The 17,011-nt window shown below is 43.3% G+C and overlaps 1 protein-coding gene across 2 annotated transcripts in view; it reads left to right on the forward strand.

Annotated features, from left to right (window-relative positions):
- The first annotated feature begins 6,434 nt into the window (after positions 1-6,434).
- Positions 6,435-17,011, forward strand: part of limk1a (LIM domain kinase 1a) — a 53,027-nt gene continuing 42,450 nt past the window's right edge. The window contains exons 1-2 of one of the 2 annotated variants that reach the window (XM_048612669.1): positions 6,435-6,499; positions 7,234-7,330. In XM_048612669.1, coding sequence (XP_048468626.1) covers positions 6,460-6,499; positions 7,234-7,330 — 137 coding nt within the window. In that variant the 5' untranslated portion in view covers positions 6,435-6,459. The other variant, XM_048612668.1, reaches the window with a different exon arrangement.

Raw genomic sequence — 17,011 nt, forward strand, 5'->3', positions numbered from 1 at the left:
AAGTCACACCGCAGGTACAGTCGGGTACAGTCGACCACCAAGAAAGGTAGCGCAGGAGTTTCCTGTGGGTATCCCCCTCACAAAAAAGTATACCATTTTGGATACTGTTGGGGAATAGCCTCACAGGTGGAAATAGCAGCAGCAGCCAGGACTTTGGAACTACAACTGGCTCTGCTGTAAAGCAGGGTATGGCAGAGTCCAAGGGAGCAACTGTAATAGGGGACTCTCTAGTCAGGAACACAGACAGGCACAAGCGAGATTCCAGGATGGTGCGTTTCCTCCCTGGTTCCAGGGTCAAGGACGTACTGTAGCAGTTGCAGTAAAATTCTCAAAGGGGAGCACGAGTGGCCAGTTCTACACATTGGTACTGACGACAAAGATAGACAAAGGGATGAGGTGCTGCAATAGGGAGTTAGGCAGGAGGTTAAAAAGCAGGATCTCAAGGGTTGTAATCTCTGGATTACTTCCAATGCCATGTGCTAGTGAGAATAGGAGTAGGAGGATAGGGCAGATGAATGAGTGGCTGAGGAGCTGGTGCAGGGGGCAAGGATTCAGATTTTTGAATTATTGGGATCTCTTCTGGGGCAGAAGTGACTTGTACAAGAGCGATGTGTTGTACCTACACTGGAGGGGGACCAATATCCTAGCGGGGAGATTTGCTAGAGCTACTCAGGAGGGTTTAAAACTCTGGCAGGAGGTTGGGTGCCTAAACAGTGGTGAGACAAGAGACAAGTTTGAGGCTGGTCCAGAAATTAAGGAGAGCAAGTTAAATTGACAAAGCACACGAGAGCACGGTAGGGAACGAGGGAAGACATGATGAATTAAATTGAATTTAGTTCAATGCAAGAGGCCTGACAGGTAATGAAGTCAGGGCATGGATGGGAACATGGGACTGGGATATCATAGCTATTGCAGAAACATGACTGAGGGAGGGACAGGACTGGCAGCTCAATGTTCCGGGGTACAGATCTCTAAGGAAGGATAAGGTCAAAAAATCACACATCACCAGGTTATAGTCCAACAGGTTTATTTGAAGACGCAAGCTTTCAGAGCCTCACTCCTTTTTAACCTTGTCCTCCCCAGTCCAACACCGGCACCTCCACGTCATTGGAAGCATAGAAGGGGAGGCAAGAGGAAAGGGGGACTGAGCATTTTTGATTAGGGAAAACATTACGGCAGTACTTAGAAAGGATAATCCTGGGGGATTGTCCAGTGAAGCTGTATGGATGGAATTGAGAAATAAGAAGGGGATGGTCACCTTGATGGGATTGTAGTGTAGGACCCCCAGTTATCAGCGGGAAATTGAGGACCAAATACGTAGGGCGATGGCAGATAGTTGTAAGAAGAATAGGGTTGTAATAGTAGGGGATTTAACTTTCTAAACATAGACTGTGACTGCTATTGTGTTAAGGGTTTTGATGAACAGGAATTTGTTAAGTATATTCAAGAAATGTTTCTCAATCAATATGCATATGGCCCCAGTAGAGAACGGGAAATTTGACCTCCTCTTAGGAAATAAGGCAGAGGCAAGTGACTGAGATGTCAGTGGGGAAGCACTTTAGGATCAGTGACCATAATTCTTTTTGTTTTAAAATAGTTATGGAAAAGGATAGGTATGGTCCACTGGTTAAAGTTCTAAATTAGGGCAAGGCCAATTTTGATGGTATTAGACAAGAACTTTTCAAAAGTAGGTTGGGGGAGGCTGTTTGAAGCTACAGGGACGTCTGGCAAGTGGGAGGCTTTCAAAAGCAAGGTAACAAGAGTTTTGCATCAGCATGTTCCTGGTAGAGAGAAGGGCAAGGCTGGCAGGAGTAGGGAGCCCTAGATGACTACAGAAATTATGGCTCTGAACAAGGAAAAGAAAGGGGCATATATCAGGTGAAAACAGCTGGGATCAATCGAATCCCTTGAGGAGTATAGGTAGTGCAGCACTACACTTAAGAGGAAAATTGGGTGGGCAAAAAGGGAACATGAGATAGCTTTGGCAGATAAGGTTAAAGAGAATGCAAAGATATTCTACAAGTATATTAAATACATCAATATTCGGTAAGTTGTTGGAGAGAGAAAGAATCTACATGTATTTGGAAAGATGAGAACTAATTAGGGCCAGTCAGCAAGGCTTTGTGCTTGGAAAATTGTGTTTGGGCCAAATGCAGGCAAATGGAAACAGTTTAGCTTAGGAAACCTGGTTGGCATGGACGAATTGGGCCGAAGGGCCTGTTTCCATGTTGTATCAGAGATAGTTTCCATGTTGCATAACTTTATGACTCTAATTCCCATGGTGACAACTCTGGTTACCAAGTCATTTTGTAACTATAAACAGTAATTGTAACATCTTCACAATTAGTAATAATTTTGAATAATAATTTCAAAAACAGTTATTTCCCTGAGTTTCTTACATATGCTGTCAACTTTAAGTGACACCATCCAATGTGAAATCTATCAGAGGAGCAAGAAAGTTGACGTCCCAGGTTTACACCCTTCCTCAGTACTGGGGAGGGGGATGGGAGCTGGGGGAAGGTAGGTGGGATGGTGATAGGTGGATGCAGGTAGGGGGATAGTAGGGATTGGTCAGTGGGAAGGGTGGGGCGGATAGGTGGGAAAGAAATTGATAGGTTGTGTCAGGTCAAGGAGATGGGGATGAGAGGGAGGGTTACATATGGGATAAGGCCAGGGGTGGGGAGATTTTAAAACTGGTGAATTCTATGTTAAGGCTATCAGGCTGTAAGCTCCCAACGTGGAATATGAGGTGTTGTTCCTCCAGTTTGCGTGAGGTGTTATTGTGACACTGGAGAAGGCCCAGGATGGACATGTAGCCCAGGGAGTGGGAGGGGGAGTTAAAATGGTTAGCAACCAGAAGATGTTGATGATTATTGCATATGGAGCGCAGATGTTCCACAAATCATTCACTGAGTCTGGACTTGATGTCACTGATGTAGAGGAGCTTGAACAGTTCGTCAACTTTACTAACACCTTTCATCACAACCTCAAATTCACCCGGACCATCGCCGACATCTCCTTCCCCTTCCTGGACCTCTTTGTCTCCATCTCTGGTAACTGTCTTAGCACCAACATCTATTTCAAAGCTGCTCTTTGAGCTGCTGTGTTCCTCCAGCTCCACACTGTATTGACTCACTCCAGCATCTGCAGTTCTTGCTATCTCCAACCAGTGAAAGTTATGTTGTTTTACTTTCTCAAGTGGTTTGTACCTCTAATCCGGCTGCTTCAAGAGGTTTCAAATTTTCTATGTCTAAACCTCAGGGGCAACTCATAAGCAGTGAGAGTAGTCTTTTTGGCTATCCTGTAAACTAGTCAAAACGTGGCATAAATTTTGTGAGCTTCATCTTGCTCTGCATGAGCAGAGTCTGGCTTTCTGCTAATTATTTGTTATGTAATTTAAGAAAAACCTCAACATCCCTTTCTTCAAATTTTGGGAATGTAGGGGCAATTTTAAACAAGTCTGGATTAGCACCTTTGCTAAGTTCATAGAATATAATAGCAATTTATTGTCAAGTGTATTTTTACAAAAAAATGTGAAAAGTTTTATAAGTCACCAAACCACTGTGCCTAAATTAGTGACAGAAGTCATAAATAATTTTTAAAAAGTAAAAGTTTGGCACAGTTAAATTAACAACTCCTGGTTACGCTGGAAAACTGGGCTGAATTCACCACACCACGCTGAGAGGAGACCTCCAAGCTGGGCTGTTGGAAGACCTGGAAACCACTGAAGCAGACCTCCATGCTGGGGCAAGAACGCCACACGAGACCACAACCAACCCTTCTGGACAAGACTGCCACACTGGGAGACCACCCTGCCCAGCTCTCGGCCTATACTGCCATTATGGGCTGTTGGAAGCCACCTCGTTGCTGGTCCTGGGCCAGAAGACGCCTTCTGCTGAAGTTGTTAAAAGAAAGTAAGGTACCATTATAAATGGAAACACTTTTTTGTACAAAAAGAAAGTAACACAGCTGGAGTAGATGAGTTCTCTGCTCCTGGGCTAAGAAACCTTCGTGTTGCGCTGCTATTCTGCTGCCATCTCAAAAATTCCTCAGAATCTTTCCTTCATTATTCATACTTTTTAAAATTGAAATGTCTTTTCTCCCTCTCTCTACCTCTTCCCTCTTTTTAAACCTTTGAAATGTTCTTTCTCTTTCCCTCCCATGTGTTTCCTAAGTGACCCATTGAAATTCTAGCTCTAGCCCCTTTTGTTCTTACTAATTCTTTGCTCTTGCTACCTTGTCTACTTCTTGTTCTGCATATCTCTTGGACTTTTCCAATTCAACAGCCAGAAAAATTTGGCCATTAGTTTTAGCATTTATTGTCTCTTGGCTTTTGATCTGAATTCAACTTGTCAGGGCACAATTTTCACATCCAGTGGAAATTGCATTTAACTATTAAGATATATCCCAATCTGCTGTAAAAACACTCTCTCTCCAAAACAGGACATTGCAGAGTCATAGAGATATACAGCATGGTAATGACCCTTCAGTCCAACTTGTCCATGCCGACCAGATATCTTATATAAATCTAATCACATTTGCCAGCATTTGGTCCATATCCCTCTAAATCCTTCCTATTCATATACCCATCCAGATGCCTTTTAAATGTTATAATTGTACCAGCCTCCCCCACTTCTTCTGGCAGCTCAATGCATACACACACCATCCTCTGCGTGAAAATGTTCCCCCTTTGGTCCCTTTTATACCTTTCCCTTCTCACCTTAAACCTATGCCCTCCAGTTTTGGACTCCTCCACCCTGGGGGAAAAGACCTTGTCTATTTACCCCATCCACACCACTCATGATTTTATAAACCTCTCAGGTCACCCCTCAGCCTCCGACACTCCAGGGAAAATAGCCCCAGCCTATTCAGCCTCTCCCTATACCTCAAATACTCCAACCCCAGCAACATACTTGCAAATCTTTTCTGAACCCTTTCTAGTTTCACAACATCCTTCCTATAGCAGGGTGCCCAGAATTGCACACAGTATTCCAAAAGTAACCTAACCAATGTCTTGTACAGCTGCAACATGACCTCCCAACTCCTACACTCAGTGCACTGGCCAATAGAGGCAAGCATACCAAATGCTTTCTTCACTATCCTGTCTACCTGCAATTCCACTTTCAGGGAACAATGAACCTGCTGACCAAGGCCTCTTTTTTCAGCAACACTTCCCAGGACCATACCATTAAGTGTATCAGTCCTGCCCTGATTTGCCTTTCCAAAATGTAGCACCTCACGTTTATCTAAATAAAACACCATCTGCTACTCCTCGGCCCATTGGCCAATCTGATCAAGGTCCTGCTGTACTCTGAGGTAACCTTCATCACTGTCCACTACACCCCAATTTTAGCCTCATCTGCAAACTTACTAACTATACCTCCTATGTTAGCACAATTTTACACTAATATATATAGGAAACTCATGCTAGTACTTTTACATAATTTATTGACCGCAACTCCAATGACACTTTTTTTTTAAACGCAATAGATTCAATGCTGGAAGTAGGTCCCCAAATATTTGTTCCAACTGAGCTTGGAAAGATGTACCTATTCCTCCGTAATTACACTCATCCACTGGGCATGATAAATATCAGTAGTGGTGTAGTTCATCATGGAGGCCATGTAGACTCCATTTGGATTAACTTCAGAAACAATTTGCCAGGTTTCTTTGGTTAACAAAGAGTAATGGGTTTATTAAAACATAAAACATACCAAAAATGCAGATGACCAAAAAGGTTTAGACTGTGCAAGGACAGAAATGACTTAAAACCATAGAAATGATACCGTAGAGAAGACAGCCATTTAACCCATCTTGCCCATGCTACCCCAAAGAGACCTAGCTGCCCTTTCTAATCCCATCTTCCTGCACATGTAACAATGAAGCAATTATGGGTAACTGCCAAACCATGGTTAAATACTTCAGAGAACACATTAAACAGATGGGGGTGAAGTCTTGTGTTGAGAATGATAATTTATTTAATAAATTCTAATAACTGGGTGATAAGGAGTTCCTGCAACAACCAATTAAACACAGTGTAGTCTTTAATTTGGTGATGTGCACGAGGTCTTGCAAATACAGTGTCCATACCTCTCAAGTCTGACCTGTTGTGTGTCATGCCAATGTTAATATCTTCCCCCAAAACAGCAGCAACTGAACAAATTCAGGGGCTACTGGCTGCATCAAAGTTTCTCATTCATTCCATAAGCCAATCAGACATGGAGCTCAAATACCATTCACATGACATATACCTTTCAACAGATTGAGAGAAATATTTGTGGTTCCTCACTGAAGTGACTGAGTAAAGGTAATTTCTGTGCCAATTATACACTGTCATAGTGCCAGATGATGAACCAAAAAGACTCTTTGTGAGTTTTAATACTTTGAAATAAAAAAGAAAGCCGACAGGATGCAATTCTAATGTGAAAGCTGATCATTAGGGGGGTTGTATGGTGCACAATGATGCATAGGGTTACAACGTTCTCATCTGTCTCTGAGGGTGTGTGTGTGTGTGTGTGTGTGAGTGAGTGAGGGAGAGAGTGTATGAGGGAGAAAGAGAGAGAGGCGGCTGTGTTGCAGGAGTTGCATTGCTGTGTAGTTTGCAGTGATCCTTTCATCAGGTCTCAGGATCAGCTGCCAGTTGGCCAACCTGCGTCTGTCTCACTCGGTGTCTGTCTGAGTCTGAGGGAGGGAGTACAGAGAGCTGTAGTGGTTGGATGTTCATTTGGAGCTGGTTCCACACACTCGGCTTCACGGGAGGCAGGCTGTCGGGTCTGGATGTGGTTGATGCTGCTGTGCTGTACCTGGAGGGACGATCGGATGGGAGAGGAGGAGGGTGGGTTGTACCAGACACTGCAGCACTTCTGCCTGGTTTTAATTAAGGACTTCATTGTCCCGAGCTCGATTCAATTGCATGTTATCATTCGAGTTGGTTGGAAACTGCATTTTACTATATTCCGCCAAGTTCATGCTGTTTGTATTTTTTTTTCTCTCTGGCTGTAAGTTTTAGTGGGCTCTGTGCTGTATTGTCTGGCTGCAGGATGCAGGCCTTGCTGGGCTGTATTCGCTTGTATTGTGCTTTGTGTGTCTCTGTGCCTGCAGTTGGTATGGGCCCTGCGTTGTATTGAGTTATTCTGTGTGTCACCGGCCTGTCTGGATGCAGCAATGATGTGCTCGATATTGGGCTGTGTGCAGTTGCTGAAGTGTGTGCTAACATTTGGTTTTGGTTTGCAGGAGGATGTTTTCCATGCTGTGCAGGATGTGGGCGCTCTATCTATGATGGTCAGTATCTCCAGGCCCTAAATACAGACTGGCACAATGCCTGCTTCAGGTAAGAATCCAGGCTCCCTGTGTGTGTGCGCCTGTAGAGCCAGTCTGTATCCTTGGACACATCAATAATCTTGGACCTTTATCCTCTGCTCATTTAAAAGCCATGGACTGGAAAGGTGGCTCGTTAACACCAACTCAAGGGCAATTAGGGATGGGTAACAAATGCAGGCCTAGTCAGTGTAGACCCATTCTGTTAAACATTTAAAAAGTGGGACCCTCAGAACACTAATGGTAATTCCTGTTAAGTTTCCCACGGGGAAAAATACTTGGGGAGGGTGGAATATTTTAAAAGAATTCTTGATTTGTCCTTTTTTTGGAGGTGTTTTTGAAAATAATTTTTGAACATCGCAACATTGGAGTGGAGTATCACTGTTGTGGAAGTAGTTTGAATTAAGTGTCACAAATGTAATTACGGTTTTATTTCCAGGCAGTTGTACAATAATTGTTTTAACAATACTGTAAACAATGCACAATGGATATTTGTGTACCCCCATGTATTATTTATATTGAAATAAGTACCATTCATCCACTGTTATTAACCTTCCCCATGCTATTCTTTTAAAAAAAGACAAAAATAAGGAACATTCAATACTTCTGACAGCATCTGTGAAAAGATAACATTAAGGTTTCCAACTTTTTTTTGTTAGAAATGGAATAGAAACAAAATCAGATATTGCATGAGAAACTGAGCAAGTCTAGCAACATTTATGGACAAAAAGCAAACATTTCTGGCTCGGTGACCCTTCATCAGAACTAGTAGCAGCTAGGAAAAGATGGTCGATATGGTGAAGGCAGGGGGTGGGGTAAAGGTAGAGATTGAGCTCAGAGGAAGAGAAAGGCAGTTAGCCAAACAAAAGAATGGATAATGGTAAGCCAGCGAAGGAGAAAGGCTGATAATGTGGACTATGAGGTGAAAATGGGTTGGAAGTAGCCCATGTGAAGACAAGGCCTGGGTGTGTGAGTGGATAAAGGACAGGGAAGAGGGTGCTGAGGCCCTTATTTTATTTTTATTTTATTTTAAGTTTTGAGTAAGTGGAAGGGGCTGGGTGTGGGGTGTAGGAGTGGATGGTGGAACAAAAGAACTAAAGGATAGGCTGGTGAGCAGCTGAAAATTGAATGACATTTGATGTATAGAAGCTAAAGAGAGTGGTGATGGAACATGTCAAGAAATAAAATATTTCCAGATGAGGTTGAATGGCTGGATAGTGATTTTCGAAAAAAAAAGAAGCAAATGAAAGCTGAACTAATGAAAAATAAACATGAAAAGAAATGAAATGGAGGGACAGTTCATATTTTAAAATTGTTGAACTCAGTATTGAACCCAGAAGGCTGTGGAGTGCTGAGTCCAGAGAGGCTGTGTTCCCCGGTTGTGTTGGGCTTGATTGGAAAGCTATAGCAGGCAAGGATAGGGAAGTCAGTGTGGGAGCAGAGAGGAGGAGAATCCAAGTGGGAAGTTAAAGCTCGGAATCATGCATGTTCACTGAATGGAGGTGTTTCACAAAGTGATCACCCAGACTGCATTTGTTCTCTGCAATATAGAAGAGACCACATCATGAACATCAAATACAGCACACTGAACTGAAAGCAGTGTGTGTAAGTCGCTGATTCACTTTGAATTGAATTGAATTAGCTTTATTGTCACATCCTCAAATGAGTACAGTGAAAACTTTACAACTCTCCACTTATGGCACCATCTTAGGTACAAAGGACCTAGGTCCAGATTCCTCAGTACAAGTTCTTAAGAGGGGATAAAAAAGAAAAATAAAGAATTAGAAGGTCAAGCATTGCAGATTGTAGGAATAAGTTGGAAAAAAGAGAAATAAAAAGTTCAGAACAATAGTCCTTCCAACCCAGTTTGAAGGATTGTTTGTGATCTTGGATGATGTGAAAGAAAAAATGCCCATGCTGTTTGTGGAATCCTGCAACGTACAGTATTGTCAAAACAATGATTGTACAACTGCCTGTGTTTGGTATGGTAAGCAATAAGGAGGATCACTTCAGACTATAGTATAATATAGACAGGCTGGTCAGATGAGCTGAACAGTGGCAAATGGAATTTAATTCTGAAATGTGAGGTAATGCATTTTGGGAGTACACACAAGGCAAGGGAGTCTACATTGAGAGGTAGGACTTTAAGAAATACAGAGGATCTGAGGGGCCTTGGTGTGCATGTCTGTTGATCCTTGAAACCAGCAGGACAGATAGGAAAAGTGGTTAAGGAGACAAAAACAGAAACTGCTCAGCAGGTCCAGCAGCATCTGTCGAGAGAAAGCAGCATTACTGTTTCTAATCCAGTGAACTTCAGATTTGAAGTTTTATTAGGTTTTATTTTATTTTAGTGGTTAAGAAGTCACATGGGATACTTGTCTTTGTTAGTCAAGGCATTTAATACAAGAGCAAGAAGGTTACGATGAAGGAGCTAGCAAGAACTGCAGAGTCAGTTGGAGTCCGAGTCAATACAGTGTGGAGCTGGAGGAACACAACAGGTCAGGCAATATCAGATGACCAAGAAAGTCGATGTTTTAGGTTGGGACCCTTCATCAGGACTGGGGAGAGGGAAGGGAGCTGGGAAATAAATAGAGGGTGGGTGGGGCTGGGGGAAGGTAAGTAGGATGGTGATAGGTGGGAGCAGGTAAGAGTTAGTGGGGATTGGTGTAAACCTGAAATGTTGACTTTCCTGCTCCCCTGAAGCTGCCTGACCTGCTGTGTTCCTCCAGCTCCACGCTGTGTTGACTCTGACTCCAGTATCTGCAGTTGTTACTATCTCTGAGTACAGCCTGGATGTTGAGTAGGAGTCCACCCTACAATTCGGTGAGTCCTCCCAGCAGCTTTGTGGAACTCCCCGTTATGGATGGTGAGTTGGAGGTGATGGGATGATGTGGGTCATCTTGTCGTGGGCCATGATGCTGGCTGCTTCCATGATTTTGCCAGTGGTCAGGAAGGCAGGGGCTGTGGCCTCGGTTCACTCTGTATAGTGACAGTCACAATAGTAGGCGGAACATGAAGCTGATGGGGAGCTGCAGACCAGTTTTGGAGGAATAGGTCCTGGCTTTGACCTGACCAGGTACCAACAATCAAGACCCCTCCCTGTCATGAGGACTGGCATGGGCTATGCGTTCTCTGTCCTGCGCACAATCTTGTTCCATCCGTTTTATTTAATTCTGTTCAGTAACTTGATATGTTAAATTGTTGTTTGTAACAAGATATATTTCAGAACTGAATTGGATGGATGTTATTTATTCTTGCTGACCACTGTCTGCTCTGTGTTGGCACGCAAACACCCTGGGTGCCCTTGTTTGTGGCTAAAAGTGATTTTTGAATTTGGAGCTTTGTGGGCTCGCCTGTTTACATCATGCTGTTTGATGCTAGTGCAGAGTTTCCAATTAGTGTCACACTATTTCCAAATCAGTAAGACAAAAAAAAACACACTTACCTCTTGATCAGTTTTGTGCTCAAATTGGACGGGGTGTAGTGCTCGGTACATGGACAATTGTTTAGGGCAGATCTGGCAGTAGTGAGTTAGAGTTCAGGTTATTTGTAACAGAAGTTAAAGCAGGCTTTTGATTTTTCTTTCCTGGATAACTTCAGTTTGACTAGGTTGAGTATGCGATGCCTCAGCAAGAAATTGTGACTTGGATGATGTTAACTGAGTGATTCAAACCTAACTTTTGTGACTAGTGTAATAAACTTGGGCCAATTCACTGTCATATAAGATGGATTTTTAGGAAGATTTTTAGGATTTTTATATCTTTTCAAAATATATTTAAAGTAAACAGTGAAAACTGTAGGCAAATTGTTCACAAACCATTTAAGAACAAATTTTTCTTTTGAAAAGGACCTTTTTTGATGTGTAGAGGAGCATGATTTTGGGTGGAGACCTTGAAAGATAGAGAAGCCAGATGATATTGTGGATTGATCACTCAGTCTGTAAACTTCATCCAAATTGTCCATTGATTGATGTTGATATAACCTTAATCTTACCATCAGCTTTCTGATGCTGGCTAATCTTGGTCTTCTGATTTGGGGGTTTGTCAATAAAACAACAGCACTGAGGATATCCCCTGCTGGCTCTCAAATGCAAACAGCGTTGGCTGAGGAAGACAACTCTGGTGGAATGTATTCCAGGAGATTTCTGGTAATTCCTAATTGCCCATGATTCCAACCCCCACCCACCCAAATCTCTCACCAGTTGCTCTCAGCAGTGTCCAGGATGGTCTTGCAATTCTTGACAGATTAGGAATCTTAAGCGAGCTAGAAAATAGAAGATAGGAAGGAATGATGAACTGAGTTGCTTGAGCTTCAAGTGCCAGGCCTTAAAGGGCTGCATATGGCCATTCGTCTCCTGCATTGAGTGGATTTGACAGGATTATAGGAGTAATTTGCATTGGAATTGAGGACAGGGAAAGCAAAAGTGAGTTCCATGGAGGAAGGAGACAGATTGAGGTTGTAAAAGCTGTCAGTTTCAAAATGAAATTACATTATCACTGTGCATCAAGTTCACGTCCAGGTTATTAACTTCTCCAAATGTGTTCCTCCTTGATGTCATAAAAGAAATAGTCACAGAAATGCACCTGATGTTTCTGAGCTGTTTGGTTGAAGGAAGAAGTGGAGCTTAGCAATTGGTTTCCCAGTCACACTGTCTGTACATTGTGGGTTGCAAGAGGAAGTGGGTTTGCTTTTTCAGAGATGATCAATTCTGGTCAGTATCGCAACTGCTAATTTTGGAGATGTGGTGTCAAGGCAGGAGTCTGTAGAGTCTGCAAGCCCTGACTCTTTCACTGTTTGTATCACCATGGAGTTTGTCAGTGCAGAGCTTTAGAAATCACTCCAGGGTTGGAAACAGGGACTTGGAGTGGTGTGACCCACACGGAGAGAGAATGCTGGCACGATGTTACAGAATCCACTCCTCAAACTGTGGAATTAGGTGAGTAGCTCAGCTCCCAGCCTTACTCTCACTCATCTCAGAAAACCAGTGATGGTGTAGTTAGGATATGGCGCTATAATTTCAGAGCTAATGATGACCGTTCCAGGAACCATTCCTGACACGTCACAGCAGTTGAGGGAATTTAAATCTAAATACGTAAATCTGAAGAAAATGTTCCGTAATAATGGCCGTGAAACTATCAGATACCTGTAAAAATCCACCTGATTCACTAATGCTGTTAAGGAAGGAAGTGACTTCCTTACCCAGCCTGACCTGTACGTGATTCCAGAACAACAGCCAAGTAATTCTTTGTCCTGGCATGCAGCTCACTTGTTCGGGAGGTGGCTTGCATTAACGACTATTAGGAACAGGCAGTAAATGCTGGCTTTGCTGGTGATGTCCATGTCCTGTGAATGAATAAAAATAAACAGTGGTCAGCAACTTGGAGCCAATTCCAACCCATCAGTGCTTGATAGAGGTTACTTCTGGTAGCAGTTCTCCTCCTGTGGTCATCCCATTTCCTCTTGCCTTTTCCCATTTGATGTCCACTGTTGTTGTACTTCGCCTTTAGAGAAAATGCGACAGAGCCTGAGGTATTGGCTGAGCTTTGTGAGGGTCTGAGCTGCTGTCAACAGTAGCCCAGACAAGGCAGTGATTACATTTATCTCCGATACATTGGCACCAGCATTCTCTGAGGAGAACTGTACTGGAGGAAATGTTTCGATACTACATAATACTCCAGTTCATCATTGGCACCAGTGATTGACCTGTGCCCAACGGTTCAATACCCCAAACTTACTCCGTTACTTTAGGGTACCTGGCCTAATGTTAAAGGGCCAGAAACTTCCTTTAAAGGCGTGAATCGAAAATAAACATGACTTTTAAATGAGTCCAGCTTCAGTGGAAGACTCATTAGGTCATAGTCATACAGTAAAGAAACAGACCCTTCAGCCCAACGAATCCACGCCCACCATGTTCCCAAACTAAACTAGTCTCACCTCCCTGTGTTGGGCTAAGTTCCTCTAAACGTTTCACATTCATGTCTTTGGTACATTGTAACTGTACCTGCATCCACCACTTCCTCTGGGAGTTCATTCCACACATGAACCACTGTTTTTGGAAAAAAAAATGCTCCTCATGTCCTTTTTAAATCTTTCTCTTCTCACCTTAAAACTATGTCCCCTAGTTTTGAACTTCCCCCACACTAGATAAAAGACCTTAGCTATTTGCCTTATCTATGCCCCTCATGATTTTATAAATTTTATAAGGTCACCCCTCAACCTCTGACACTCTAGTGGAAAAAAGTCCCAGCCTATCCAGCTATTTTTTTAAATACTCAAACCCTCCATTCCTGGCAACATCCTGGTAATTCTTGTCTGAGTCCTCTCCAAGTTAAAAAATATCCTTCCTACAGCAAGGCAATCAGAACTGCACACAGCACTCCAGAAGAGGCCTCACCAACATCCTGTGTGACCGTACCATGATGTCCCAAGTCCTTGTGGGAGGTGGACAAGTGACTGTGTCGTTCTTTCGTTCTTTCGTAATGATTCGAGAGAATACATACACGTATGTCAAGGGGAAGAGAATAATCAGGGAGACGGTTGAGACCACTAGTGACCATAGGGTAATCTGTGCATGAAGCTGGAAGACATTGGTAGAGTGTTAAACAAGCACTTCACATCTGCACTAACTCAGAAGTCACACGACACCAGGTTATGGTCCAACAGGCATATTTGAAATCACAAGCTTTTGGAGCGTATTCTGTTTGATTGGATGAAGGGCCTACAATCTGAAAGCTTGTGATTTTGAATAAACCTGTTGGACTATAACTTGGTGTCATGTGACTTCTGAATTTGTCCACCCGCAGTCCAACACCAGCACCTCCAAATCCTTCCTTAGGAGAAGGAAGGTGCAAGAATGGAATTCAAGAAGATGGACTGTGAAGTTCTTGAGCAGACCGATATAAGAAACAAGGAGGTATTAGTGGGTTTAAAAATGAACAAATCTCCAGATCTGAGTGAGTTGCATCTCGGGCTGCAACGGGGAGAGGGGATGGATATTACAGGGTCCCTGACCCAAGTTTTTAAAATCGTCTGCAGCTTTAGGGGAGATGCCAGCGGGATGGAGGATAACTAATGTGGTTGCACTTTACAAGAAAGGTGGTAGCAATAGATTAAGGAACTATAGACCAGTGAGTCTAACTTCAGTGGCAGGGAAACTATATGTTGGAGGAACAAGTGAAACGGGAAAATTAATGTCAGGGGAAGGTCACGCCTAATAAATTTGATTCGAATTTTTTAGAGGAGGTGACCAAGTATAGAGACAGGGCAATTGATGTAGTTTATGTGGATTTCAGCAAGGCCTATGACGAAGTCCCACACGGAAAACTGATAAAGAAGGTAAAAGCTCATGGGATTGAGGGTAACATGGCAAGTTAGATCCAATATTGGTCCAGTGGCTGGAGACAGAGGGTGAAGGTAGAAGGCTTTTTATGTGACTGGAGGCCATTGCCCAATGGCATACCACAGGGGTCAGTCCTGGGCCCCTTTATTGTTTGTGATATTCATAAATGATGCAGATGGGAATGTGGGGTGGAAGAGAAGGAAAAGTAAATTTGTGGATGATTTAGCCAGGTGTTTGACAGCGAGGAGGAGAAAAAAGAAACTTATTGGTCAGATGGAATTTAATCCTGATAAATGTGAGGTGATGCACTGTACAAGAAAATAACAAGACAAGGGAATTCTCAATGCCACTAAAATCTGAGGAACAAAGGGATCTTGGGGTGTTTGTTGACAGTTCCCTGAAGCTGACTGGACATATTAACAAGGTAGTTAAGAGGACACATGCCTTTATCAGTTGAGACATAGATTATAAGAGCAGCATTATGTTGGAGCTGTACAGGACTTTGGTTAGACCACAGCTGGAGTACTGTGTACAGTTCTGGCTACTGCATTACAGGAAGGATGTGATTCTATTAGATGGGGTGCAGAGATTCACCAAGACGCTGCCTGGGATTGACCAATACAGCTACGAAGAGAGACTGGATAAGCATGATTTTTTTTCTTTTGGAGAAGAAAAGGTTGAGAGGGAACCTGATAGAGGTGTATAAGATTAAAGGGGCGTGGACAAGGTGAGTAGAGAGCAGCTGCTGCCCTTAGTTGAAGGTTAAAACAAAAGGGGCACACTTTTAAAGGGAAAGGCAGGAACATCAGAGGGAATTTGAGGAAAATCTCTTCACCCAGATGGTGGTGGCGATCTGGAATGCAGTGCCTAGGAGTGGTTAAGGTGGGTAACCCCAAACTTTTAAGTCCCTAGATGAGCACTTGAGTGTCACAATAGTCAATGCTATGGACCTAGTGTGGGAAAGTGGGTTTAGCCTATGTAAGAGTATGTATTGTTTTGACGGTACAGGCTCAATGGGCCCAAGGGCCTCATCAGTACAGCATAATTCTATGATTCTAATACTTACCACCCCTTCTGATATAGGTGCTACAGTTCATCAGCCATGAATTTTCATTCCGGGTTACAGATGTCACTGGCAAGGCTTCAGTTTGTAGCCCCTCCTCCGCTGCCCCTAAGAGTCCATCAGGCACATTGTTCTGGTTCTCGAGTCACCTGGAGGCTAGACCAACCATAAGAGGCAGATTTGACAATAATAAACTAGGTGGTTTTTGCCAGCGATAGTTTCATGGTTTATTAGCAATTACGGAGAATAGCTTTCAGTTCTGGAGATTTTAATTGATTGGACTTAAATTCACCAGCTGCCTTTGTGGGGTTTGAACTGGTGTCCCCATGAGCCTGGTGTTCTGGATTACTCGTCCAGTGACATTACCACTGTACCATAGAGTCACACAGCACGGAAACAGACCCTTTGATCTAACTTGTCTTCGCCAACCAGACGTCCTGAACTAATCTAGCCCCATTTCCCAGCATTTGGCCCATATCCCTCTAAACACTTCCTATTCATGAACCTGTCCAGATGCCTTTTAAAATGTTGTAATTGTACCAGCCTCCACCTTCTCCTCAGGCAGCTCATTCCCTATACAGGCACCACCCTCTGCGTGATCCTTTTTAAATCTTTCCCCTCTCTCCTTAAACCTATGCCCTATAGTTTTGGACTCCCTCTCCCTGAGGGGTTGGGCGGAAGAGGTAGGTCAACCTTTTTCTGTTCATCCTATCCATGCTGCTCGTGTGTTTTCCCCATTTTGGTCTGTGCTGGCAGGTAGGAGAGAGGAATCAGTCAGTGTCCCAGTCCTGACACTCATGATCCTAGTGCCATCTAAAAATGATGGTGTGAGTGGGTGGAAGACAAGTTCAGGAGGTTGTTTTAAAGATGGAGAATTAGACGTTTGACTCCTTATCCTAATTCCCTCAGAACGTCACTAGCCAAAACAGGTGTTTTCTTGAAGAAAACACTCTCATTGGTTAAAAGATAGTTGCTTCAATTTTGTTTTGGTCAAAGAATCAGATTTTTAGTTTTCGGCCAGTTTATTCAGGGTATTGAGAAATGGTATGCAGTTTGAAGGTTCTGTATCAACGAAGGAACAAAAGTGTCATCTATAGTTACCTCTGCAATGGGCAGTGATCCAGTGTGTAGGTCCTCATTGCTTAGGGGTAGGCAATAATTTTAGGAATAGGAGATAATAGGAACTGCAGATGCTGGAGAATCCGAGACAACAAGGTGCAGGGCTGGATGAACACAGCAGGCCAAGCAGCATCATAGGAGCAGAGAGGCTGACGTTTCGGGCCTAGACCCTT

Source organism: Rhincodon typus, chromosome 26, assembly GCF_021869965.1.
Source record: "Rhincodon typus isolate 14 chromosome 26, sRhiTyp1.1, whole genome shotgun sequence".
Lineage (NCBI taxonomy): Eukaryota > Metazoa > Chordata > Chondrichthyes > Orectolobiformes > Rhincodontidae > Rhincodon > Rhincodon typus.